This window comes from Harmonia axyridis, chromosome 3 (genome assembly GCF_914767665.1).
Source record: "Harmonia axyridis chromosome 3, icHarAxyr1.1, whole genome shotgun sequence".
NCBI classification, from domain to species: domain Eukaryota; kingdom Metazoa; phylum Arthropoda; class Insecta; order Coleoptera; family Coccinellidae; genus Harmonia; species Harmonia axyridis.
Window position 1 is genome coordinate 34,540,686 of NC_059503.1, and position 27,031 is coordinate 34,567,716.

The 27,031-nt window shown below is 35.9% G+C and overlaps 3 protein-coding genes across 4 annotated transcripts; 1 reads left to right on the forward strand and 2 right to left on the reverse strand.

Moving 5' to 3' along the window:
• Positions 1-2,021: 2,021 nt before the first annotated feature.
• LOC123676711 (N-glycosidase YbiA-like) lies at positions 2,022-3,220 on the reverse strand. Of its 2 annotated transcripts, none has more exons than XM_045612856.1 (2): positions 2,605-3,220; positions 2,022-2,511 (listed from the first exon to the last, which is right to left on the reverse strand). In XM_045612856.1, the coding sequence occupies exons 1-2, from the start codon at positions 3,084-3,086 to the stop codon at positions 2,502-2,504; spliced, it is 492 nt and encodes a 163-aa protein (XP_045468812.1). In that variant the 5' UTR covers positions 3,087-3,220; the 3' UTR covers positions 2,022-2,501. The 2 variants fall into 2 exon arrangements, with proteins under 2 accessions (XP_045468812.1, XP_045468810.1); XM_045612854.1 differs by having other exon boundaries at positions 2,022-2,435; positions 2,501-3,211.
• Positions 3,221-5,861: 2,641 nt separating this feature from the next.
• Positions 5,862-8,745, reverse strand: LOC123676709 (uncharacterized protein DDB_G0271670-like). The gene is made up of 7 exons (XM_045612852.1): positions 8,599-8,745; positions 8,269-8,340; positions 7,145-8,164; positions 6,977-7,021; positions 6,764-6,823; positions 6,074-6,553; positions 5,862-6,006 (listed from the first exon to the last, which is right to left on the reverse strand). Exons 1-7 carry the CDS (start codon positions 8,648-8,650, stop codon positions 5,999-6,001), a joined length of 1,737 nt encoding a protein of 578 aa, XP_045468808.1. The 5' UTR covers positions 8,651-8,745; the 3' UTR covers positions 5,862-5,998.
• A 1,283-nt stretch (positions 8,746-10,028) lies between these two features.
• LOC123675274 (sodium channel protein Nach-like) lies at positions 10,029-26,400 on the forward strand. Its single transcript, XM_045610620.1, has 14 exons — positions 10,029-10,517; positions 10,667-10,984; positions 14,907-15,095; positions 15,168-15,248; positions 17,043-17,502; positions 18,056-18,250; positions 18,382-18,541; positions 19,379-19,509; positions 19,562-19,697; positions 20,391-20,516; positions 20,574-20,733; positions 25,651-25,816; positions 25,882-25,979; positions 26,038-26,400. The coding sequence occupies exons 5-14, from the start codon at positions 17,393-17,395 to the stop codon at positions 26,154-26,156; spliced, it is 1,401 nt and encodes a 466-aa protein (XP_045466576.1). The 5' UTR covers positions 10,029-10,517; positions 10,667-10,984; positions 14,907-15,095; positions 15,168-15,248; positions 17,043-17,392; the 3' UTR covers positions 26,157-26,400.
• The last annotated feature ends 631 nt before the right edge of the window (positions 26,401-27,031 follow it).

A 27,031-nucleotide genomic window follows, 5' to 3' on the forward strand; every position in this document is an offset into this window, starting at 1 on the left:
CAAAACTTGACTGAAATAGAGAAAATATCGTCTAATACTCGTTGCAGAAGGCAATTCCAACACTCATGCGTTCCAAAACTCGCTCCTTCGTCGCTCGTTTTCGAATTTCGCATTTGTGTTGGAGCCCATTCTGCAACTTGTTTTAGAATATACTATTTTTTTATATTTGAATTTTTGACATTTGAACAAATCTGGGGAATTCTAGGGATTTTTCGAATGAATTTTAGGGACTTTTAACTTGCAAGACTTGACATCACTGCCGGACTGTCGTTATTCTAATTCTATTAATTTCATTACAAATTCGATATAAACTGAATTGTTATGTTAAGTTTTACAGTTTCTCAAATCATTATTTCATTTTTAAATACCGACAGACAGATTACGGGAATTCGAACTAATTTGAAGAGAATTTTGGTAAGTTTTTTCTAAAGCAACAGGTGGAATATTTCAAAAAGTTCGAAACAAAATCTAATCAGTGCACATACAGGCTTTAAGGCATCTTACATGAGAGAAGGTTCGATTGAATTTCACAAAAAGGTCTGTATATATAGGTGTAACGATTTTCTTTTTAAATACGGATTGTGAAACACCTGCTAGTGATCTGTGTTTTTATATAAGAAAAATATTGCAGATGGAAGAATGAGCAAAAGTGTAAGAATTTGGAAGATATATCCTTTGAGTGGAAATGAGGGTGAATAATTATTATTGTTATCCCATAACTCCCTTAAGTCGAGATATAACTTTATAGTCGTTTCTGGGTGCAGCGTTCATATGACAAACAATAAAAACATGTTATTTCAGTTTAATGGAATTGAGAGTGATTTTATTGAAAAAAAAAAATGAAAGCCATGGAAAAAAGCAAAATAATAGGTCAAAATTTTGTCTGTTAAAACAATGGTTGAAAATGAGCAGAAGTACCATTCAAAGGCAATCAAATAATAGTAAGAAAGAACAGAAGGGATATTATATTGATATGAATAACAAAATAAATTGAGTGTCATATAGTCAAAATAAATTAACAGAAAACTTAAGTTGCTAATAAACAGATAAGACAAGGGAGAAATGAAAAAGTAGCCAAACTAGTTAATAATAGTGAAAGAAAAAATTTTGAATTCAATTCCTCTGAAATAGTGAAAAATGAAAAATAAAAATCCTGACTGTTCCAGAACAGTTACTCCAAAAATTTGTAAGTATAGGAAGTTATAATTGATTGACTGATATTTTAAAACAACCTTTTACGAAATTCTTGTTCTTGTTGATCATGTCAGCAGAACTAACAGAAAATTTAAGAAGAATATTTGGTAAACAAATCTTACATTTTATTATCAACATATATGAGTAAGTTGAGAATTTGGAAACATGTATGATATAACAATTTCAAGCTTCAGTCAAAATTTTAAGTTGATTGCTTCATCGGAACCAATGGAAAATTCCAGCAGATTTTCGAAAATAAATACTCAATATTTCCTTGACAAATGAATGTATAATAAAAAGTTTGATGTAAAATTTTATGTAAATTGCATCACCACAACTATAGAAAATACAAGAAGAAAATGATTCATTTTTTTTATAACAACAGATCTGACTAGATTGAAGTTTAGTTTGTATGTGTAAAATATTCATCCAAATTTTAGGAGCATAATATCTGTTAGAATCCCTTATCTGGATGAAGTAAACAATGACATCATAATAAATCACATCTCTTTATACTTATATACAGTTCTGTGTTCTCCATGGGTGCAATAAGTTTTTCCGGGCGAGTTCATTCATTCGCTCATTGCATCCTTGGGTACCATCCACATTTATGGAACACCTTGTCGGATTTTGACCATTAACGAACTTCACTGCGGTATTTCAAATTTGAATTTTCTTGAAAATTTCAAGTTTCTAGACCCTCCGTTCAAAAGTTATGATGCATGTGGACAGAAATTTCGTAGATTGATCACTTAAAAACCAATCAAATCATTGCACAAATATAAAATTTCATTAGCTTAGATTAAATAGGATTAATAAAAGTCACATTAAAAAATATTCTATACAATTTATACAAGATTGAAAAATAGCAAAATATATTTCTAGTGAATATCTATAAATATCAATATATGAAGGAGTCCCTAGTTTTCTAATCTGCATTTTTTACTTTATTATTAATATTAGTTCAGACAAAAGGGAGGTTGCCGTAGGCCATTGACTTCCTAACTTTTGGCTTAGTACATCCTGGTTTACACCTTGCATTAAAGCTGACTAAACAAGCAAAAATTATCTTTCTTTCGTTGTGAATCACAATGTTGGTTGGAGCTGAGATGTGCATTTGGAAGTTCATGACCTAGCACCAGCTAGTTTTTTCTGGACAACTATAACTTGATTTCTTCACAGAACAACTCCCATACATTTCTTGTTATAAAACTTATAAAACTGTATTGAAGAATTTCAATCTAAATATAGAATATCTGAGTTTTAAAATGTATTAATTACAGTTAAAATACGGATATCTAATTACCTCAAAAATCAAATTAACATTGAATTAAATGATTCACAAAAATTCAGTTATTTTTCAATTCATCTCTAATTTTTTTTATTATCTTCCCCAAAACATTTTTACCTTTACCATTGCATCTTTTACAGATACATTTGCCCCAATAATTATCATGCCACTTGTTGCCCTCAACTATGTCTTTATCAAGAGTATCTAAGAGCTGTTGTTTGAATTCTGGTTGTTGAAATTTTGTTCTCAGTATATCTGTCATTATAGCAACTTTAACTTCTTCCCAATCAGGTCTTAGTTTGACTTTGAGCCCTTTACGTTTGGCTATTACGGGTGATTTGGTTGATAAAATCATTTTTCTCTCTTCTTCATCATATGTTTTGGCTGCTTGGAATGCATGTTCTGATGTTGGATAAATAATTCCTTCATATTCTACTTCGCATTTGAAGAAGTTTGACAGGAATCTGTTTTCACCAGAGAATTCAGTTATGGACATTTTAACGCCGCTATGGATACTGAAGAAAGTGAATAACCAACCTTTGTTGGGTTGAGGCGCATTGGCGCATATGAGTTTGACGACCTTGAATCTTATTTCATTCATATAGAAATTTTAGGTGCTGAGTTGCCAAACTGGAAAATTAATCCTGTAACCGAGTAATCCAATTGTATCTGGCAAAGATAACTTTGTGCCAAACTGATGATTCCATCAGTGATCTCGACATTAAAAACCGCAATCCTCAGAGCGCATCTTCGAAATTGGTTTGAGAACGGCTTTTCAAACCACTATTGTTGTATTCGAAATTTAAATTTCTTATTTCATCCCCAAAACCAGTTGCCATAAAGGGTATGGTCCGTATATCACCGATAATTTCAGAGCGGTTACTAGCGGTTTTCAATATTTCAGGTAACCTGCTTCGTATATTCCTACGGACAGCTTGACACTTGTCATTGGTCGACAAAATTTTTCTTTGGCAGAATTTTGGAGGTTATAAATGGTTATCTCTTGTAATTTGCAAAGAACTAAAAGTTTTTGATTGCTCTGAAGGTTATTTGTTTTATAACTTGAATCATAAGGTCTTTGATTGTCAGATGTCATGAAAAAATTCCATAAACAATAATCTGAAAATTAAAATGAAGACGAGTGAGCTTGGTTACCGATCCAGAAGACGGATGACCCACCGAAGTTTTTAGAATTAATCACCGCTTTTTGAAGATTGAAAAATTCAATATATTTTACGGACCGCTTACTTACTAACCATAGTAGCCAAGGTGATTAACTGACCATACCAATAGTAACATGTAAGATGAATTCGCACTAAAGGTGGCTATGGAGCGGAAACCAATCTAATGCGTTCAGCAGAATATCCTGCAACTGTTTCTTTTGCTGAACGTGGCCTAATATATTTTTCTACAAGCGTGCGCTTTCAACTCTTTTTCCACACGCATTTTAAGTCAGAAAGAGTCACTTTCTCAGACAGTGCGGGAAAAACCCCTATTTCTTTTCCTGACGGACATGCGTGCGGGAACGCCGAATTAACGTCAATTATGACATAACTATGATAACGACATGCAGAATTACGTCTGTCATTCATGTGTATAGGAAAAACTAATCAAATCTTTCGAGTTTTAATTTATTTCGCTTGTAAAAAAATATTGTTCCTAACTTTTGCGGAAAGTATCTTTCCCGCACTCAACTGCTCAACGGCAATTCGTGCGAAAAAGTACAACTTTCCGCACTTGTGAGGAAAATAACTATTTAACTATTTGGATGACAATTCAAATATCTACAATACCAGTTCAAAATAAAAAAATAGTAATTTACGTAACAAGTCCGGAAAATATGGTTTTTTTGGACGAATAGACAAAATTCCAGGACGAGCGTAAGCGAGTCCTGGAAGTCTGTGAGTCCAAAAAAACCATTTTCGGGCGAGTTGCGTACAATATTTTTTCGGCAACCATGTAAAATAACACTATCGCTGCTGCTTTCCATATTTTATTGCGATTGCGATCAAAAAACATGCAAATTTTTGACAACTAATTTCATATGAACTGTCAGCCGTTATTTCGGTTGCTATGGATTCTATGATTCTTTTCCGGCCTAGTCCGGGAAGTACGTACTTTCCGGACTAGGCTGGGAAATGCTACTTTCTCAGAGAAGAAGCGTCCGGGATGCCGAAAAAAATGTTTTTTTCGTTATTTACCATTATTTTTATATTATGTAATTGACAACTATCTTGTATTTTTATGGAGATCAGCTGATTTAAACCATTTACAAGTTTTTATTTCCAGAAAATACGCACTTTACAGATTGCGGATCAATATGATAACATCAATTTATTGATCTTTATTTGACATAGTTCTGCAAATAAAGGTTACCTTCTTGGAATATTTTAATTGCCAAAATAGCTGTTTTCAAAATTTTCACTTGGAGTGCAAAAAAGAGATTATTTAGTTGTAACCAGAGACTGTAGTAAATCTCCCAATGAATTCAAGCGATTGAGGTGTCTGCACAATTTGGCAACAATAACCCCGAATTAAATACTGTTCACGCATTCGCATAGTTAGCAATTTCTTGACCGGAAAGGACGTACGTAAACTGCATCTTTTTCCGATTGCGACATTATCCTTATTGTTGTGTAAATTATCGAAATTTCCTGAAAATTTGATCTGTGTTTGATTCTTGTAAATCGAAACATTTGAAACGATAAATCTTATGCAACATTTATGAAGGCTTACTCTCTTGTAGTTGTATTTTGTATTAATAAGAGGAACGGAAATCGTCTTGTAACTGATGTATTTGTTTTGATTCAAACATTCATCGGACATGACACTATAGCAGGAGCGTAACTATGTAATTTGATTAATTTCGAGAATATCAATTGATGCTCGAAAATAGTTCACAATATGTAATTTATTCATGAATATTCTATCGTGCTTCAAAAAAGTCAATGTTTTTCTCAGTTTAATGATTTAGCTATTGTGAAGTTATGAAAAAGAATTCCTGATAAAATATTCAACAATCAAATCAGGATTCTGGACGCCTATGGATTCGGCTAGCTCGATTGTGATTGGCGACACTAAACTTCCATCTCTCTTGTATTTAGGATCGAGCGCAAATGTTTACTTTCCGTTCCTTTTATCTATATTCTAGTGTAGTTGTTATTCTAATTTTTCTTTCTTTTGCTGGTTAGCTTATATACATAGATCAAAATGATAATACTATTCTATGAATATTGAGTGCAAGGTATTTTTGTAAAGAACAAAAATAACACAGTTCTAATCTTCATTACCAAACTTCAAATAATCAACAGTTGAATCAACTTCTCACTTTCGTAGGCAAGTTTGATTTATTTTTTGGGGTTCAAAAAAGTAACGATTAAAATAGAAAAAATTTTATTCAACTCTTATACCTAGTCTTAAAACATTTGGTGCCCCATAACCAATGTCTTTCATTGTCCAAAATAACTATAGCTAAGGTCGTCGCATTTACTGAAGTCAACAATTTGTATCACATCATGCGGCTGAAATAATAAATAGGTAAAATTAAAATCAATTCATACAGAAAAATGTGATTATGTTATTAATCACCTGTAGCTGCATGTTTCTTCTCGTTATGTTGATGGTGTTTCGCTTGGTGATGTTCAGCTTCATGTCCGTGGTGTTTTGTTTCATGACTGGCATGGTGATTTTTGACCTCGTGTCCATGATGCTTTGATTCATGTTGTGCAACGTGATGGTGTTTTGTCTCATGTTCACCGTGGTGTTTGGCTTCATGGTGTTTGGTCTCATGTTGACCATGATGTTTCACCTCATGATGTTTTGTTTCTATGTGGGCACCATGGTGTTTCTCTTGATGCTTATTGGTTTCAAAATGTCCACCATGATGTTTCACCTCGTGATGATGTTTTGTTTCGTGATGTTTGACTTCATGGTTTGTTGAATGACTTTGGTGTTTGGTCTGGTGATGTTTCAACTGGTGACTTAAATGCCCTTTATTTTCATGGTGTTTGGTTTCGTGATTTGTGCCATGTTGTTTGGATTCATGGTGATTTCTTGGTTTTTGTTTGGCTATAACATATGTACCATTATTATCCATAAGAATTGGCTGATGACGTTGCCATTCTTTTTACATTATTTACATGATGCATCTCATGCAGAATATTATCTGGTGTTAAAAAAAAAACAGGACAGTGAAAGGCCATGAAGTTCCTAACCTTTTTGTCAATAGTTTGAACAAAACTTCAGTGAAATAAAGAGTAGTAGGTATATTATACGTACTTTCATAACTATGTTGGGATAAATGATTTCTCTTCAAGTGATGTTGTAAAAATCTGCCTTCTGTGAACATAAAAAACATAAAACATTCGCTACTTTTAGACCAATTTTATGATTAATTAGTAACCATACAAGATACGTTGTGATGATGAATCTCAATTATGAAATCACCAGATAAATGGTAGGTTAAACTTATTTGATTTTATCAGTACTCACGTTGTACATTAGGTGGTGGACAACTGCAAGGACACAAACAATGACCTGAAAATTAAAAAAATTTCTGAGGAGTATTCTTTCAAGGTGAGCGTATATCGATTATTTCATTTCAACTGGAAGTGTAATTTAATAACTCAATCAATAACTTCTTCTGCAAGTGGGTATTACCTGGACTACTTGATGTAGGCTCAGTTGATTCAGAGCTTCCTTCTTCTGTTGTTCCGGTGGAAGACCCTTCACCAGGACTGGAGTTCTGATTGGTAGACCCACTTGAAGATCCGGAAGATGTGCTTCCACTTTCAGTGAAACCACCCGATGCCGTTCCAGAAGTACCACCTGAAGGTGTGGTGCCAGTGCTGGATTCTTCAGAAGTGCCCGAAGGTGAGCTTTCCTCAGTGGCTCCAGATGGTGATGAACCTCCTTGAGTAGAACCAGAAGAGGAGTTTTCTTCAGTTGATCCAGATGATGAGCCTTCCTCAGTTGATCCTGATGAGGTTCCTCCAGTTGATCCCGATGACGAGCCACTTTCAGTTGTTCCAGATGATGAGCCTTCTTCAGTTGATCCAGATGATGAGCCACTCCCAGTGGTTCCAGATGAAGAGCCTTCCTCAGTTGATCCAGATGATGAACCTCCTCCAGTTGTTCCAGATGACGATCCACTTTCAGTTGTTCCAGATGAAGAGCCTCCTTCAGTTGATCCAGATGATGAGTTTCCTTCAGTTGATCCAGATGATGAATCTCCTCCAGTTGTTCCAGATGATGAGCCTTCTTCAGTAGATCCAGATGATGAATCTCCTCCAGTTGTTCCAGATGATGAGCCTTCTTCGGTAGATCCAGATGACGAGCCTCCTCCAGTTGATCCAGATGACGAGCCTTCTTCAGTCGATCCAGATGGTGAAGGAGAACTACTGCCAGTGGAACCAGAAGCAGTACTTCCGGAACTCTCATTTTCTTCTGTTGTTCCGGAAGATTCTTCTGAACTGCTAGATGAAGTTGTAGCGCCAGGTGATGAGGTGGAAGATGATGAAACACTGGTTGTTTCTGAAGGAGCAGTTGCAGTGGAACCTTTACCCGTGATGATTTGCGTAATTGTCCATCCTGTTGACCAGGTGCTGTCGTGTGGAGAACTTGTCGACACACTGATACCAGTTGGTCCAATGGGTTTAGGTGTCGTTGGGGTTCCTGGGCCTATGAGAAAAATTAATTAGGTACACACATATTAAGAAAGTAAGGAAAGGATTGAGAATTATACTTTCTGCAGAGCAATTTTATGAGTAAAGGAATCTACTTACCATTAGTACACACCCTATAACATCCTGGATAGGGTCCTGAAGGAGGTGCGGGTTTCCATGTTACTTGTTGTCCTAGAATGAAAACGCAATAATAGTTCACATTATCTATGAATTTTTTCGAATGATTCTTAATCCGCAACTCGATTAGTAATGCGAAAATTACCTACAAAAAATATTCGATACAATTTAAGAATTTTGTTTGTACTTGAGTGGTAATATTTTCTCACAATTTTCTGCAATGTAATGGTATGATTTTCGAATGAATTGTAAAATAGAAGTGAGGATTGGTGTTGAACAAAGAATTTGGAACAAAATAGCTGAAAGCCTCACCTTGACTGGTAGTGGAGTATAAAACTAAAAGGAGCGCAGCAAGTTTAAACATCTTGCTGACCAGTGCGATCTTCCAGCTACCTATATTTCAGAATACAACTGACAGGCTTTTATAAGAGCAGACCATAATTTTTAGAATATTTCGAACATTTTGCTTTCGGTATAGATTGCGAAAATATGCATTGCATCATTAAATTTTTCTATTTGGAATTTTTCAACGTAGTCACTTTCTGATAAGAAGGTTGTCCGAATGCCACAAATCATACTGTGTGTTTCGAAAATCTCACTACTTCTAATTGCAATTCTTGTTGAATTTTGGGAAGTATTAGCTGTACTTGATTGTTTTGAAGATATGAAATTTTGAAATTTTTTTTCAGATTTCGAAACAGATAATCCTGAGGTCAAACCCCATCTCGAACAAATTTGCTTGAAATTCGATACTTAAATTCCTTCTGATCGAAAGAGTAGAAACTGCATTTCCTCGAAAACTTAGCGACTGAAAAATGAAATGATATTGAAGAACACTCAATTGTTTTTCACTGCCTCAATTCGAGGATTTTTGGAGTTATGTATTTGTGCAGTTTTTTTTTCGAATATCGAAATGAATATCCTCAGTTTCAACAATTTGATATTTGTGATATTATTTTAATATACTTATTATCTCCGAAATAAAACTTTTAGTAAAATAAAATTCAAACCCCTGAAATTTTCAGAGTTTACACTTTGGAATCCAAATTTCGAATAAAAGGTATCTGTTCATCCACCGCACAGGTACATCGTTTAGAGCATTATTCGTATGCTGAAAAATTCTTTTCATGAAATTTGATCTAAAAATTGTTCAATATACCTCATTGATCCTTGTAATTCGAGCATCAGCCTGAAGGCTAAAAATGAGGAAAGTATTAAGATACTAAGTTGAATATCTTGTGAAAGGAAGGTGCTGTGACAAAAAATCTTGAACTTAGAAATTTGTTTCTCGAAAACAAATTGTTTCCGGATTCATGTTATAGGACTTTATTTTTTAAAACGATCCGAGGAATCTGTCATTTTCGTTTGCACCTCCAATTTAGGAACACCCTGTAATCCTGTGTAGTCAATTCAAAAATGGAGTCTTTACAAATAAATTGCAATTTGAATGAAACACATCGAATTGTAAAATAAAGCACAGACAATTTTTCGATGCGAATAACTCAGTTCAGTTCTTTGATAACCAGTACCTATTAACATTTTGTGAAGAAAATGATACAAAAAACCGAAAACAACGAGTAAGTGTGAACCGATGACGAATGCAAAACTCACAGATGGCAAAACAAGGAGGACGCCGACAAAACGGGTAGATAAAGGAAAATAATAAACCTCGGACAAGAATGTGCTCGTAGTGCAATAAAAGTAATCATCTTGAAAGCGATAATAAACTCATGAACCGTAAAAGGGTCCGATTTTTTGCTGCCGTGTCGATTTTAAAGAAAAGTAAAAAGAGTATTGGTTCATTTTATGAAAGAATTTTCATTCTTCGTTTTTGAGAGAATTCTTGAATTTTATATTTTGGGAATCTTGAGGGGGCTAATTACCCCTAACTAAGCCCTTGATGATAACCTTTCTTAATTTTCGTTGGAATCTATTTTTCCAATATTTTATTTCATGGAAGTGAAATAGAATATTCATTATATGAATTCATTTCTACATGATGTCATTCTCATTCCTGAACTGATAAGCCCTGAATGTTTGCTGTTATTGTTTTTTAACTTCATATCGATTTGAATAATTCTGACGTGAAAATATGAAATATACAATTCCTGCTTTATCATTATATACGTTTATTTCTTGATATCGGTAATTCGTAGAAATAATAATGCACTTAAAAAAAACTATCGTAGTATTCACTCTTCTTGTTCTAATGAAGAACAATTTTGTGGAGGGTAAGGTGAAAATCCAAATATATTCGATATTGATAAGACTCAATTTTTTCATGTTGTTCTTCTCAAAGCAATATTCATTTAAATTCTAATCTGCATATATAAAAATTAAATCTGAAAATTATCAATTTTATTCATCGAAACTTTTACAGCAAAAACCGTCGACTTGCTTCCAAAAAAACATAAAAAGGAAGAGGGGTCAGTCTCCTCAAAAAACCAAATAACTGGCACCTTTGGTGCAAGAAAAGTATGCATGAACGTTTGCAACCCCCCTTACTATAATCAAGAATATCCTCCTTCGTATGGAAGCCAGCCTAGGCCTTCGTGGAATCAAAATTATATGCCTGGAAGCGGAGGTTATGACAATCCAGCGGATTATGGTCAGAATGTTTTTCCTAGTTATGATAATTTAGAAGACAACCAGTTTCAGCTACAGGGTGATTTTGGAGATTACATCGCTAGCTGTTACAGTTAAGTATAAATTTATTCACTTGATGAAATTCAGATTATGTTTGAAACCTTCTATTATTGGCGGCTCGTGTTTTTCAGTAAGTAATAATATGAATTTCGAGGTTCTGCAGATACTGACAACATTTTGGATTCATTATACCTAATTTACGTCTGAACCAAATTTTGAACGAACCCACTCTTCTGGTGTGAAGTTATGGGCCCTTCAATTCCGAATACTTAATTTCCCACTATAATAATAATCAATCTCCAACCATTTCCATAAGAATATATCTTTATCATCTCTTGAACATTGAAAGCCGATCGGCCAAACTGGGTTATTTTATTGTATTTTGGCGAGGCATTCTCATTCAATTTTTATGGTGCACCCTCTCTCGGGACCACTGATGGAATCGTCGGTATTAGTAACCATTGGTCCCTGCCATATGCACCTTACATCTTCATAGTTTAGCGTGGTCATTTTGCCGTGGGTTCATGTCTCAAGCGGCTTCCATGTCTCGGGCTAGCAGAGAGTTTCTACAGTATTTTTCGAAATGAATACTACTGAAATATTAATGAAGAATTTTCATAAAAAATCGGAGGTTCAACATTATAATGTAAATACCTATGGGCATACCTATTCATTCATAAAACGCACCAAATTCATAAAAAATAGGAAACAGTTATGAGCTGTTATTATATGGTATTGTATAATAGTTATTTATAATACGAGTGCAGAAGGCATTGATATTCTTCTACGAGTTCAAAATTCAAAAACGAGCCACGAAGTGGCGAGTTTTGGAATGAACGAGTGGTAGAATGAGCCTTCTGTACGAGTATTATACATTATTTTCTCTAATTCATTGCATTTTCATTGAAATTAATGAAATATTTCCATAAATATATTTTAGTGATTTTTGCATTGAAAAATGTTGGTTGACAGAACTGATTTCTTTAAGGCAAATTGATGAATTGACAGATAAAGCCGTGGCGGAAAGTTCGGAGTACCAACATAGAATAATAAAATATAACCATGAAAACTGTGCGTTTCTGATATATTCTCGCACGATTTTGTTCTACAAGATGTGGAAGAATGAACGGGATAACCACAGAATTAGAGAATAGTTATTTATAATACAAGTGCAGAAGGCATTGATATTCTTCCACGAGTTCAAAATTCAAAAACGAGCCACGAAGTGGCGAGTTTTGGAATGAACGAGTGGTAGAATGAGCCTTCTGTACGAGTATTATACATTATTTTCTCTAATTCATTGAATTTTCATTGAAATTAATGAAATATTTCCATAAATATAATTTAGTGATTTTTGCATTGAAAAATGTTGGTTGGCAGAACTGATTTCTTTAAGGCAAATTGATGAATTGACAGATAAAGCCGTGGCGGAAAGTTCGGAGTTCCAACATAGAATAATAAAATATAACCATGAAAACTGTGCGTTTCTGATATATTCTCGCACGATTTTGTTCTACAAGATGTGGAAGAATGAACGGAATAACCACAGAATTAGAGAAATAATATTACGTATTCAATGATATAGGTAAATCATTTTACCTAAAAAAGCTTTGAAGTTCAAAGCACAACGACATATTTTCCTCATTTTTTATGATTCTCTCATTACGAAATTTTGCATCTGGCTCAAAATTGTTATTACATGTATACACACAAAACTCGGTCGGATATAATGTTTTTTTCGACATTGAGGTTGAATTTCCCAAGGTTCTACTGATGCTATCAACACGAAATTTTGCACGGAGCTCGCTACAGTTATTCCATATTCTATGTACCTACACGCAAAATCTGATCCCGATCGTATTTGTTGCCACGAAATTATTTTCAATATTCAGCTTGAAATTCTGCATGTACCTTGAAATTATTATTATTAGTTATTTCATATCGACACCCTAAATCTCAACTATTTGGGTAACGGACCTTTGTGGTCACGGAAATATTGTCTAATTTTTTGTTATTCTTCTTTCTATGGTTCTGGAAACGTGAACATGAAATTTTATACGTGTCTTCATATGCAGCCATATTCAGTATCTTCAAATCGAATAGAAATGGTATGAATCGAATACAAATGTACCGGAATTGTTTCGGATTGCTATTCTGTAGAAATAGAATTACTATTGATATCAATTACGAATTATGTTTGGCGATGGAAGAAAAATTGGATACCCAATACAAAATTTGAACGTGATAGAAATAATAATAATAATAAAGGACTTTTATTGAATAGAAATTTGATTACTGTTGTTTTAACATTTCGAGGGCGAGGTTCAGTTCGTTCGGAGTATTTCATACCCCAAACGTCTGTTCAACTAACCCTAAATAAAATAAGTACTTCGATTACTCAGATTACGATCCAATTCGTTCGTTTCTATTCGAGTTACAGAATCCACATGCAAAATATCGATTTGATCAAATGTGCAATTTTGAATAACTCGAACTACTTTCTATGTGTTCTATACTTTGATATTTGACATTGATATTGATTGTGAAAAAATTGAATTTAATTTTTTCAGATACACCTAATACTTTTTATCGATAAACACGAACAACGGAACATAAAATGGTAGAAACTGGTACTCATTAATATTGAAATTCTAAGCGGCGTACGCGCACTTCTATATTTTACCGAAGCCCTTAGTTCTTAGTTAAAAGTTGGTCAACTTTTTTTTTTTTTTTATTTATTTAACATAAACAGGAATCCTAACAGGAATAACCCAATTACAAGGATTCACCACAAAAGAAGATATTTACAATTGAGAATGAACATAAACTATAAGATAAAACATATCAATAATATCAAAGAAAATAAACAATTCAGTAATTTCTACATAGATACAAATATAATTCTTCCCTAAAAGCAACTTGAGAAATATTGAAAATGTCAATAAAAAAAATGTGCCAGTTATAAAACCGCATGATTCTCAAAAAAATGGAGTTATAAAACAACGATGTGCGCGCTCTTGGGACATAAAACAGTTCTCTTCGACGTCCGGTGAAAGCACGAGTGTTCAAATAAACCTCATTAATGAGAGATTTCTGGTGCTAGTGCGACTTTCAGTGTCCTACTTTGAAATCTACCAACGCGACATGGCGAGACAAATATGTGGTTGGGTTTGTGCATTGCGGAAGATCAGTCGCGCGAATTACGCGCGCAAATATCAAATAATTTGATCGCGCGAATTTCGCATTCAACAGTTTTACGACCGATACGAAGGCACGTAGGACAGCGCTATTATATTCCAAGGTTTAATAAATTCGCTTTGGTCGCGTCGCTCGCAATAGTTCGCTCACGTAGGACACAGCGTTATGACCCGGTGGCCGGTGCCGCGCTAGGCTGCGACGCGAAGTCAGTATCGCAACCTCTCCGGTATTCAGAGTTACTACAGGTATTTGCGGAATTTGCCAACTAACGAACTCCAATTTCCATTGAATACCCAACATTTTTTATTTGATTCAAGGAAAATGATCATGACTGGTAACGCCAACCTCAAATTCGATTCTGTCTCTATAATTACATATAAAATTTGAACGGAAGGACCAAGGAACTAAAAAATGGCAGGATATATTCAGTTGACACAAGAACCATGCTACCCATGGAATGCGTAGAATATATGCCGATTGGAGGCTTGAACAACAACGTTTGAATGATGATTTGACGCAGGGAAATTTCTTCAGACATTTTTCGCTCGGTGGCTATGTAAAAAAGCAAAATTGTCGCATATTTTAGAAGATATTATAAAGTGCAGTAATATTAATATGTGATTATGAAGTATTTTTCAAGTTTTGTTTCGAAAATACATGATTTGTAATAAAAACAGTTATAGCTGTATAAACAGGTTTTCTAGGGACTACCAAGAGAAAATTATAGAAGAATATCGAATCTCTTATAAGTCTAATCCCTTAATTGTAATTTTCAGGAAATATGTTCAAAAGAAAATACAGATTAGATCCTGGATTTCTAAAACCTTCAATATACAATTACCAATCAATTTTCAAGAGCAATTACGGTGTGAGAAGAAATAGAAATCATTACCAGGAATTTATGAATTGTCAGCTAATTTGTTATCCTGTAATGGTACCAAATTACGAACCCCTTAGTACAACAAGTAAGTGATTTTTTTCACCAAAAATATGACTGAGAATATTTGGGATTAACATTTTTCATTGAAAAACTCCAGCCACTAAAGAAACTACTTCCGAATCGAACGAAACGACTGAAGAAACCACTTCAACTACACGAAAAAGAAGAAAACCAACAGGTGAGATCTGTACATACAAAATACTAATTGCTAGCTTCATATAACTGAATGCATTTACCCTGCTTGAAGAACTTCAAGAATAAGGACACCGGGCGGAAGTCAAGGTTAAGAGATAGGTAACCACAGGGAAACGTGCTGCCAATGCAGGTGATCAGTGATAGACCGGCTTCGCTCTTTTTAGAGCTCATAAGTATCGCACAAACCAATAGTCCAGTCAAAACTAAGGTCATAGGTCAGAAATTAGATTTTCTGCAGTCACCTCATTTCCTATGAGATTTTTGCTAGAATGAAATTCCATACAATTTTTGTCCCAAAAATTCTTTATAGTTTTCGATATAGAGGACAAAGAGTGCGCGGTTAAGGCATCATTTAATCTAACTTATTTATATACAAATACACATGAATCGATTTCAAGCAAATAACCTGGTTGTTATTGGTAATTATCAACAACAACCAACTGCATTCAAGTTCTTTTGGTCATTGTTGGTGTAGTGACCCTTTCTGCTCACAGATGGCTCTATGAGTTTTCTCGCCACACTACTTCGGCCGATGGCAAGCTGAGCCTTGCATTTTCGTCTTCACAGCTTGCTTGCGCTCTCTCCCCCTAAGTACACCAGCTTACCTCCTCCTCTCGTAAGTCGTCGGTACTGGTGGGGGAGTATGTAGATACTTTATTTGCTCACAGATGGAGCTATGGGTCTTCGCGCCATCCTACTTCGGCCCCGGCGGATTTGAAGGGGTCGGGTCGTTTCAAAGCACCTTTGGAAAGACACCTTTCCACGATGTTGTGAAACTAGCCCTTCAACGTCACCGATTTGGCCCCCAGATAACCAAAAATAACCACACTCTAGAGCCGAAGCTTATGGTCATCGAAGAAAGAAGGTTACATTTGATCGAAATACTACTTGATGAATTACAGACTCAATAAATTCTTCTTCACAATTCTCTGTTGATGGCAAGCTTTGTTTCATTAAAACGGAGTATTAATACAAAAGGATGGTATTCAAATAAAAGTTGTGTTTGTTTTGATTATAGCTTCCTGATCTACATTGACGAAAATGGTGGGCCATGACATAATTCCTAAAAAGCCTAAATCAAGGACAAGACTAACAATAACCGTGGTCATTGGTGGTTATTCGGTTGAAATCGCTTATGGTATACATAACCACGAATTTTTGATCAGGAATGATGCATAGAATATGTATTCTTCGCACAAAATAGCAGATATTTTGTACAAAGCATATGTGTATAATATGCTCAAAATAACAGTTATTTTTAACGCCTGACAAAAAATTTGACCTGCGCCTATGTCGCCACTGGAGGAATAAAGGTACTATTAGAGTATATTGTGTTAATGCTACTGTTGGTTTTTAATCAAATGTCCTCTATTTTCCTTATGTTGTCATCCTTGTGTTGAGTTGGGCGATACTGATGAGCTATTAAGAGAGCGAAACCGGTCTATTACTACTCACCTCCGATGACAGCACGTTTCCTTATGGTTAAATAACTCTTTACCTACCTAGATTTCTGTCAGTCCAATATTTTTATTTGTCTATGGTCGATCTCCGGTAGTGTTGTTCTTTATTATTTTCAATTGATAATCACGTTGACTGAAGGACTCAGGTTGATGGCCACAAATACATTTATTATTATAATCACGGCTTGAATTATGAGTGAACTTTGTATCTATTTGATATAACATGTTGATCAATGATAAAGGTAACTGCATAATCTCATTCTCAAAATTTCATCGGAAGAGCAGAGACGTATCTTTCTTATTAAATATTTTTTCAGCTAAAAATGGAAAAAAATTTAAGAGACACAAGTGATAAAGAGGTGTTGCTCTTGTGAGAAGGAAGATGGATATTGGAATGCTATATTATATTTTATGGATTTTCTATTGAACAATGTAACCGTTTTCACTGCATTCATCAAGTATTTATAAACTTATTTCTAATTCTTGTGTTATTGATTATACATTCGATATTACAATTGGAGTTCTTTGTGTGAATTCAAGATATATCGTGCTAGATTAGAGTGTTTTTTCAAAGATAATATGACAACAATTGCTATTCATTGAATCCAATAGAAATGCAAGCATAGCACTTATTCTGCTTATAAACGAGTTATTCGAAAATATTCATATGAGAGAAGATATGGACGCAAAAATTTCTTACCTGAAATATTATTTCTTGAACACATCCTTTCATGGTTTTCATTTTATTTTCGAAAGTGAAAGGCACTGGACTGAAAGGTAATAAAGAATTCGCGAAGTTACTCACTATTGCCCAGAGTTTCAATTCGCATTAATTCTCTTAGCGTTATGAATCGATCTTTGAAATTCAAATGTTATATATACTATCTAAAGGTGTGTGAAAGGTAATTTCCTAAAGAAATTTTGAAATCGGAGAACAAACATTTTTTTCATCCCAAAGTGATGACAATGCTTTAGTGAATTTCAAAGCAATCCAAGGCTCTATTTCATACAATTATGAAATGATGTAATATCCTTGATTAACGGGGTGGTACGTTTATTATTAACTGAAAATAAAACAATATTATTATAATATTATTCTTTCACAAAAACGAAGTAATCTGAAAAAAATATTAAGCCTGAAACACCTTGAATTTAAGAGTGGTATTTTTTCTTTTCTCTTTGGGCAGAGGGAGACCTCAGTCTCTACTTAAATTTTTTTTGTAATACAAAAAAGAGGAAGAAATGTTTATGGGTATGGATAATAATAAATAAAATCATTTTTGATACATCCAATAGGTCAATTCTTCGTTAATAAGAAATATTTTTGTAGAATTTTTTGGGGCTTCTGTTGCAGTCTCAGTTGGCTCGCCTCTATAATGCTCATACAGACAGCCTGGAACGATTTTCGTAATAACGCAATCAGTTTTGTGGTTGAAACTAGCTATTTGGAATGGGATACGCATTTCCCTTCAATTGCAGTGTGTGAAACAGATAACCAAGGAAGAATAAGCGAATTCACAGATGAGTAAATAAATCATTACTATTTACAGAAACTATTAATACATAACAAAGAAAAAGAAACCGCTTTTATGTTCTAGTCAATTTTTTCAACTGGAGGCGTATCGAAAGAAACATACCCACTAGTTATTTTTTTAGAACATATGGAAATCCTCATGACTTCAATTTCAACGAAATCGTCAAGGAACTGGTCTTTTTCAAAGGTTTGTCTTTTTATACCCTTCAAATGTGTGGACCCAATGCTACTGCTAAGCACAAGGATTGCAACAAAAAAAATTTCGTGGAGTTTTCAGCTGAGGTTTGTATCTTCTGGGATTCCAATTTTTTATGAAGACAAACTCTAGAAATGCATAAATTTTTTTTTAGCGCTTCTTGTCCGAACAAAGGGCTATAGGTAGATATCTGAATTTTTTTTGGATTTTAATGGTACCGGACCCTTTTCATTCGATGTCCGCATCGTTTCTTATGGCTAAAACGTTTGAAATACTGTTGTGTTCACTGATTCGATTTTGTTTAAGATGATCCTGGCGTCTCGGCTCGGCATGGGTCTCTTATCATTTTTCTTCCTATGGCGCTATAGTGTAGTGACTCTGTCTGCTCAAAGATGGCGTTATTTGTTTCGCGTCACACTTTAGCTCCGGCGGATTTAAAAGAGTCTCGGAGTTGCAGCAGAGTTACCTCTCCACGATGGTGTGAGATGGTATATCTTAGTCAGAGATTGCTGAATAGTCTTACTGATGAGTCCACCAGCGATCTCGGTACGAAACACCAAACCCCTGGTAGAGACTCGCCTAAATTCAAATAATTAACCAGTCATCGGCATCATTTCAAAATTTTCATTTGTTCTGTGAAAAGCAGTTAATTATTGATTTAACCTCAAAACGACATTGACCTTGACGGGTTGAATGACAGTTGATCAGCTTTTGACAGAATAAATGAAAATTTTAAAATGATGCCTTGCTGCTAATTGGTCCAGCGTCTCCTTGAGGACGAAAAGAGAACAGGGACCCATGTCGAGCCGAGTCGCCAGAATTATCTTAGAATCATCTAATTAGTGAACACACCAGTATTTTAGACATATTTTTCTTAACATAAAGTTCTTCATGGTGAAGCAATTCACAATAATCGATTTCAGGTTAGAAGTCCTTGTTCGAAAATATTCCAAAAATGCGTTTGGAATAATGATGAGTTCAATTGTTGCGACTTCTTCCACATGATGGACACTGAAGTTGGAATATGTTTCGGTGTGAATTCTATACAGACGAGGTTTGTTTTTTTCTGTTTTTTGAAAGATCTTTACATAGATTTTGTTTTTAAGGAATAAGAAAGCTCCACGTTATCCAATGATTTCGAACAAGAAGACTGGATCTGGGACTTTACGCTTGGAGATAAGGGGAATAGCCTTCGTGGGTATCTATTTATGTAATGCCAAAAAACTACCGGGAATTGAGCAATAAAATACAACATATGTATTGTTCATTCTCAGTTAGGTTAGGCGCACACATGCGATTTCCTGTCGCGCGACTGAATAATCGTAATAATTGGAAAATGTTTCATGCGCGTACTTGCGGCAAATTGATCTAAACTATATTCAGTAAAAATTCAGTTGAACTGCTTGAGTGGTAGCTATACTTTTACGAGCCAATATAGGGAAACAGCACAAAAAGCAGTATTGGGTGCACCCAGAGAGATAAGTCAAAAGCTGATAAAAGGGCAATTTCACAAATTTATACCGATTTGATAAATAATCCTAGTACAATACTATAAGATGAGTGTGAAGAAATTTGATAAAATACTTCAAATAATAGGAACAAAAATAACATATCAAAATGGAGGAAAGCTAGAAGGGGGCTTATCAGTAACATTGTAAAGTGCCGTCAATTTGAGCTCTAGAATAATGCAATGATGCGGAGTTTGCGGCCAATAATTGCACAATATAATATAATTTATACAGGCCTTATTTCATAGATTTCACTAGATAAATACTCAATTTCTTAAAAACCTTCGTCTGTCATTTTTTCCGAGAAATGGCAAATAACTCGGGAATTACTCAAGATAGCTTAGGAAATGTACATTGTACACCAAGTGACTGTATGAGTTAAGACATGCATGATTAAGGATTCTTTCAAAATAAACGTTTTTAATAGGTTTATCTGCTCGGGGAACAAGAAGTTCCAACTTTAACAACAGTTGCTACGGATATCATACAAATAAGTCCACATATTCATTCAAAAAGATATATATCCATCAGGGAGATCGAGAACCAACCAGAGGTATAATTCCACTAATTTTGAACAAATTTTTTCTTCATTCTACGATTACACATATAGGTTAAAGATGTCAGTATCGAACAGAGGAAATGCAGATTCACTTACGAAAACAATTTGGACGTCCATCACCACTATAGTTTCAGCGCTTGTTGTGTGGATTGCAGAAAGAAAGCTCAACTTGAGATGTGTGGATGTGCTCATCATCTCATGCCGCAGTTGAGTAAGTTAATGTAAATGTGGTAAATTTTGTAGTAAAATATCCTCAAATTTGCATTTGGGAGTACCAACACAAATGGTGGATCGCGTTATAGTTTTACTCTTCAAATTTTGGCGAGTCGTTCTTGAGCCAAATATCGTAGATGCGCCCCCTCTCTAGGGATTACGGGGTTTCATTCAAAGATCGCTGGTGGACTCTTCAGTTAGGCAATCCAGCGATGTCTGTCTAAGACACTCTCTAACACCATCGTGATTGTGGAGGGTAGACTGCTGCAACGTGGCGACCCCCATAAACCCGTCGGGGCCACAGTAAAGTGTGGAACTTGGAACTTCTTTCTCTTTTGCAGTTAGACTATTAGCCTTTTACTGCTCAATCTCAATATAATTCACCTCTGGTGAGCTATTTTGATCTGATCTAGCAGGTGGCAATATGCCACTCAGAAGGTTTGTGTAATCATAACACATATGTGCCAGAACCAGCTTGTCTTCAACAAACAATTCCTAGGGTAGTGCCATCTTCGGTCTTTTGTGTTTCCTAGGGCCTTTTTCATCATAGTCGCAAGCCTTCCTGAAGGTCTTCACGCTCAGATCTTTTAGATGGTCGTCTAGAAATGGTATTTGCAGGTCTTTATGTATCCGTACGTTGCTGACAAACCATGGTGCACTTACGGCTCGTCTCAGGATCGTATTCTGCACGATTAGCCTCTGCAGATGCGTCTTTGCGGCGTATCCCCAAACCGGGCATACGTAAGATATGACCGGCCGAATGGTGGACTTTTAGAGTAGAAGCTTGTTGGAAAGAGACATTTTGCTGCTTTTGCAAAGGAGCGGTTGCAACGCTGCCACTGCTGTCTTTCCCTTTGTCACAGCTGATGTGACGTGTTGTTTCCAAGTGAGCTTCTTGTTTGTTTTTGCCGGCCTTGTGGATTGAAACCACGTCAGCTTTCTTTCAATCCTTCTGAAAGTACCTTAGTCGTAGCGAAGCATTGACTATCTGAGCGCAGTGCTTTGGTCATCCGCCAAACACTGTTGTCTTCTGGGGAAAGAGAGATTAGTTTCTCTTACCAACGATCATTCCGGACCTTTCTGAGAGTCTCCTTGACTCTTGCGTTGAGCTGATTGAACACTCGACGGTCCTCAGGGCTGAGTTTGTTCTGAGCTCTACGCCTCGCTCTGTACTTCCTCCATGCTCCATGATATCCTCTTGGATCGAGTTCTTCTGACTAGGCAAAGAAGTAATTCGTGTTGAAGCGTCCAATGACGTTTTGATGTTTTTCGTTAAGGTCTCGACGGCTGAGTCCAGTTCCTTGAAGTCATATATGAGTTTAATCGGGCCCATATTTATCGTCATCTGGTCCGAAAACCTGCCAATCTGTCCATGACTTGGTTTTCAGTGGATCTTCATCGAATTCATCTCCAAGATGAACCAAAAAAAGAATTATGTTCAGTACTCAGCTCAGATATGGCTGTGATCCGATAAACTAATAGGATGTTCTTAAACATCGAGATTTCCAATACATCCGGGTGACCTATCGGCCCGTAGTGAGTTGGCTCATTCGGTGCGTCTATAATGATTTCTTGGGTGTTACCTATCCGCAAAATCGTTCAGAGTTCTTCCACTAGTATTGGTGATTCTGCTATGCCATGGATGCTTGGCGTTCAGATCACCTGCCATCATTGTTGGAGTTGTGTGTTCGAAAATACACCTCAAGTCCTCTTTAAGTAGTTTTTGACCTGGTCTGTTATAAGCGGCAATCAGTCTTATGTCACCGGAGTTGGTTTACACAGTAATTGCGTTGGCTTCTGAATGCTCAAGATCGGGTAGATCTATTTCTGAGTGAGCAATGGACTTCTTGATCAAAATGGCTGTTCCACCTTTTCTCTCGTCAATCCGATCCCTACGATTTGGTAATTGCGGATTTCAAGAGAGAGACATGGTTTGAGGTGGGATTCACACACCAGTGCTACGTTCACTTCATGCCTATTCAAGAACTCCTCGAACTCTTCTTTTTTGTTGGTGATGCTGTCTGCATTCCAGACAGCTATCTCCAGGGATTTAGGCTTCCCTTTTGTTCTCCAGTACTTATCCAGAAGTTTGATCATCTGGTTCATCATGACCTGGAATGTGGCCATGAGTTTTTCAATTTCTGCCTTTTTAGGAGAATTTTTCTTAGGTGATTTTTTCGCTGCCTTCTTGGTTTTGACCGCTTCTTGATTATTTTCCTTCGGGATCCTTGTTTTCAATTTTTGCTCCTATTTGAGGGGAACCGTCTTCTTTTTGGCTGAAGCGGATTTGGCCTGTTTCTTTTGGGAAACCGCCGGTTTCGGAAGGAAACCGTCGGTTTTCCCTTCGAAGGATGACTGGGGCATCCCTTGTAATTGACCGAATGAGGGCTATTACAAAGTGACTATGTCGGCGGGCTCTTCTTATCCATGGGGCATTTGGTCTTTGGCTCAAGCAATGCACTTTCTAGATGCATTGCACCTGTTGGCGGCTATCCCGAATTTTTGGCATCTGTGACACTGTCCAAGGCCAGGGCTTCTTCGCAGAGACTCTACTTTTACGCAGACATCTGCGGTGAATTTGACGTCGTAAATACGATTCTCGTCTTTCGGTAGGTGGACGAGGACCAGGGGAGTTGGCTTCCTGTCCTTTCCGCTCTTCATTTTAAAGGCTCCCGTTGAATGGAAGCCTTGATTCTTCAGATCTTCTTGAACGGTTGACATTTCAACCGTTTCGGGGATACTTCTTAGGATCACCTTCAGTATCTTCTCCTCCAGGAGTTGGTATGAGAGGTAAGTCTTTTTGGTCCAGGATTTTAATAATCCTTCTGTAGTCTTCTGGTTCGGCAGTTTGGATTTTGATACCTCCTTTGATGTTCTGACTTTTTAGAACTTTAATATGAAACTCTTTGAAGAATCTTATGATTTGTGACCAATTTTCCTTTGTCCGAGGATAATTGACGGCACTCTGCTTTTTCTGGGTTCGAATCTGCCGTTTTGGGATTTACCGGGAGTCGGTCTTCCTTTTCTTTTTCCTCGAGACGAGTTGGAATTCCTCATCTTCTTCGGAGACTGTTCCAATGTTAGTCTCCTTATCGACTTCCATGTCGATAGCGGCCTCCTCATTGGCCGAACTTCCTCAGAGGGGCGTGGCCTAATTGTTCGTAACGCATGAGCCTTGCTTCCAGCTCAGCGTTTCTCTGTTCGAGTACAGCTATAGTCGCAACGCAATTCTCTGATTTCACCCATGAATCCCAAAATGTCTTCATTGGTTATCGGTCTAGTAGTTATCCTCTCCATCATGAATTTTGATTTGGACACTAAACACAATCTCTCCACTGTTTCGAGCTGCAATGGAACATTGAGGACCACTACACTAAAAACTTCTTTCTAACAACACACAACAGTACTGAAGAGTACTAAAAAACTTCTTGAGCTGTAACGGAACTCTACATTCACTATACGTCCCACTTACCACGTGTTCGCTCTCTCACACTTTGCGCACCTCACTGCGCAACTTTCACTCCCTCTTTCTCTCCTCTCGATTGAATTCAGTAAAGTGTAGTGCATACAATGACTTTATATACTACAGTGACGACAATGCTCGTCAGAGTTTTGATTGGTTGGAGCCCTGTCCGCCATTAAAGGTCGAACTTTCACTAGAGATCTCTGATTTTCATTATTTACATTCTAGTGCCGTGCTGTTTCACATGCTTTGAAGCATTCTTGTTTGACTTGTTAATGATTGTGACTGTGTTAGTCTAATTTGGAACGTTTCAAAATGTAAAGATGTCATCAAAAGAAATGAGCTGTCGACCAACCTTCGCTCAGGCGCAGTCGATAATCTGAATCTTGAATCTATAATTTCCCGTCGACCTTTAATGGCGGATGGACGAAGTTGTCGTCACTGTAGTCTGTAGTATATAAAGTCACTGTAGTGGCGCGAGGCCAATAACGTCACCTCTAGGGCAGACAGAGTCACTACAAAATAAAGTAAGACATCGTCTATTTCAGGAACAAAAGTGTGAAATAAACCCATTTCATAATCTGCAGAAAACGTTAACAACAATTTACAATACTGGTGTGCCCCCTGATTAGAATTCGTTTGAGATAATTCTAGCGTCTCTAACTCGGGATTGCCGGCAGTTCCCTTTTCTTCCAAAGGTGGGGATATTTAATAAAATGGTCAAATTTCCATGGAAATGACAGCGAAATTTAGTGTGGTCCTCATAGGAAAGTGAAGTACCGGCAAATCCCATAAAATTCAAGAAGGCTCTTACAAAATCGCCATTTTTTGAGAGCGATCGGGCACGCCAGTATCTTGACATCTTAAAATGTATGTACTTATGATATGTTACTGGTCCAGACAGGGTGAGCTTTTATCTGTGCGATTTTGAGAAAATCACTCTACTTACCCCATATTATCGATAATTTCCACTATCCATTCTTGGTTATTAATTGCCTACATTGTTCATTGGGTTAGTTTTAGTTAATTTTTTCTCTAATTCTGTGGTTATTCTGTTCATTCTTCCACATCTTGTAGAACAAAATCGTGCGAGAATATATCAGAAACGCACTGTTTTTATGGTTATATTCTATTATTTTATGTTGGCACTCCGAACTTTCCGCAACGGCTTTATCTGTCAATTCATCAATCTGCCTTAAAGAAATCAGTTCTGCCAACCAACATTTTTCAATGCAAAAATCACTAAATTATATTTATGGAAATATTTAATTAATTTCAATGAAAATGCAATGAATTAGAGAAAATAATGTATAATACTCGTACAGAAGGCTCATTCTACCACTCGTTCATTCCAAAACTCGCCACTTCGTGGCTCGTTTTTGAATTTCGAACTCGTGGAAGAATATCAATGCCTTCTGCACTTGTATTATAAATAACTATTATTCATTCAAGCTAAGAATCTCTTCTGCGACATCAATGGTTTATACTGCCTGAACAAACACTATAACGACCTGATAGTTCTGAAGGCTCATTGGTCTAATAGAACCGGCTTAGTATGTGATTGCTTGCCAAGTTGTACCGAGTTCGAAATGTCAGTCGTCAAGGATGTCAAATTTGGGTAATGAAGATGATATAAACTCCGAGTTATATTCGAAATTATGTTGATTTTTTGTTAATATATAGTATCAAAGAGGAGTTTGGTGTTGTAGAAATAAGCCTTCTACGATTGCCTAGTGAGAGGTGTAAAAGGAATGTTGTAAGGGGAAAATTGGATTTTGTAGGTTGGTAACGATACCTATATTCATCCGTGGGACATTTTTCTTATTCAATGTTTTTCAGTTTCAACAGGTGGGATTACTGCACTCTTCTTGGGGGCGAGCATCTTGAGTTTTGTGGAAATTATTTATTACTTTTTTGTTCGACCTTTCGGAGAAAAAGATATTTTACGTCAAGACTAAGATCATTTTTTATATTGCAACATATAGGCCAGTAGAAAAACAAAAAATAAAATAATCACATCGATAATAGATCTTACACAGTAAAATATAGCGAAAAACGAAATGGGTTTCGACTTTTTCTGATCCTCTTTGCCTGCTGAAGATGATGCTCTTCTTCCGCTTTTGTCTTCACATCTGGAAATCATTATTTCTTTGGATTATTGTATTAAAATATAGATTTCAAGAATAAATGAAGTGTTTGAAAGTTGTTTTTATCTTGATTGGTAATGGATAATATGCTTATTTTATCTGACTATGGTGGTTTTTTTGAGTTGAATGAAAGATCTAGAAGAAGAAACATCTTACGAAAAAATTAAAGTCATTCATAGACGGAAAATTTAAATTCGATTACAGAGCCATCTGTGACGAAATGTGAAAAATTGTTCGAACAAAAATTTTGTTTTTTTAGGTAGAATACGGATCAGCTATAAAAAACAACTTCCCAAGTTGACCCCCTCCTCCACAAGGGTGAAGGCAATGGAAGAGTAGCGTATGTGGACTTCCCCCTAAAACCATCAACTTTTTATTCGAAACTTTTCTCCATGAGATGTTTCCTTTTCTAGATTTAACTGATTCAACTTAAAGAAATCACTGGATATTTTTCTTAAGTCACGAAATGCAGTGATTAAAAAAAAAATTCTGATGAGATCTTGTTAAAAATAAAGAATTGCTTTGTTTATTACCAATTTAAAAAAAATCAATTTTTTTGTATTTAATGAAGAATTTCCCGATTTTGTTGAATGAAAAACTAATAGCGTATTCGACTGGCTGCACCAGTGCGAATTAATTCGAATTTTTGTAGAGCTGAATGACATAATTAGCTCGAATTAATTCGT

Bases quoted from the DNA above. Each gene is read 5' to 3' on its own strand.
- LOC123675274 (XM_045610620.1), top strand. From the start codon at position 17,393: ATGAGAGAAGATATGGACGCAAAAATTTCTTACCTGAAATATTATTTC. The intron at 17,503-18,055 runs GTAATAAAGAAT...ATATTTTTGTAG, and splicing joins GAAAGGCACTGGACTGAAAG to AATTTTTTGGGGCTTCTGTT. The intron at 19,510-19,561 runs GTTTGTTTTTTT...TTTGTTTTTAAG, and splicing joins GTGAATTCTATACAGACGAG to GAATAAGAAAGCTCCACGTT.
- LOC123676711 (XM_045612854.1), bottom strand. From the start codon at position 3,086: ATGAATGAAATAAGATTCAAGGTCGTCAAACTCATATGCGCCAATGCG.
- LOC123676709 (XM_045612852.1), bottom strand. From the start codon at position 8,650: ATGTTTAAACTTGCTGCGCTCCTTTTAGTTTTATACTCCACTACCAGT. The intron at 8,341-8,598 runs GTGAGGCTTTCA...TTTTCATTCTAG, and splicing joins ATACTCCACTACCAGTCAAG to GACAACAAGTAACATGGAAA. The intron at 6,824-6,976 runs GTGAGTACTGAT...TTATGTTCACAG, and splicing joins TCCACCACCTAATGTACAAC to AAGGCAGATTTTTACAACAT.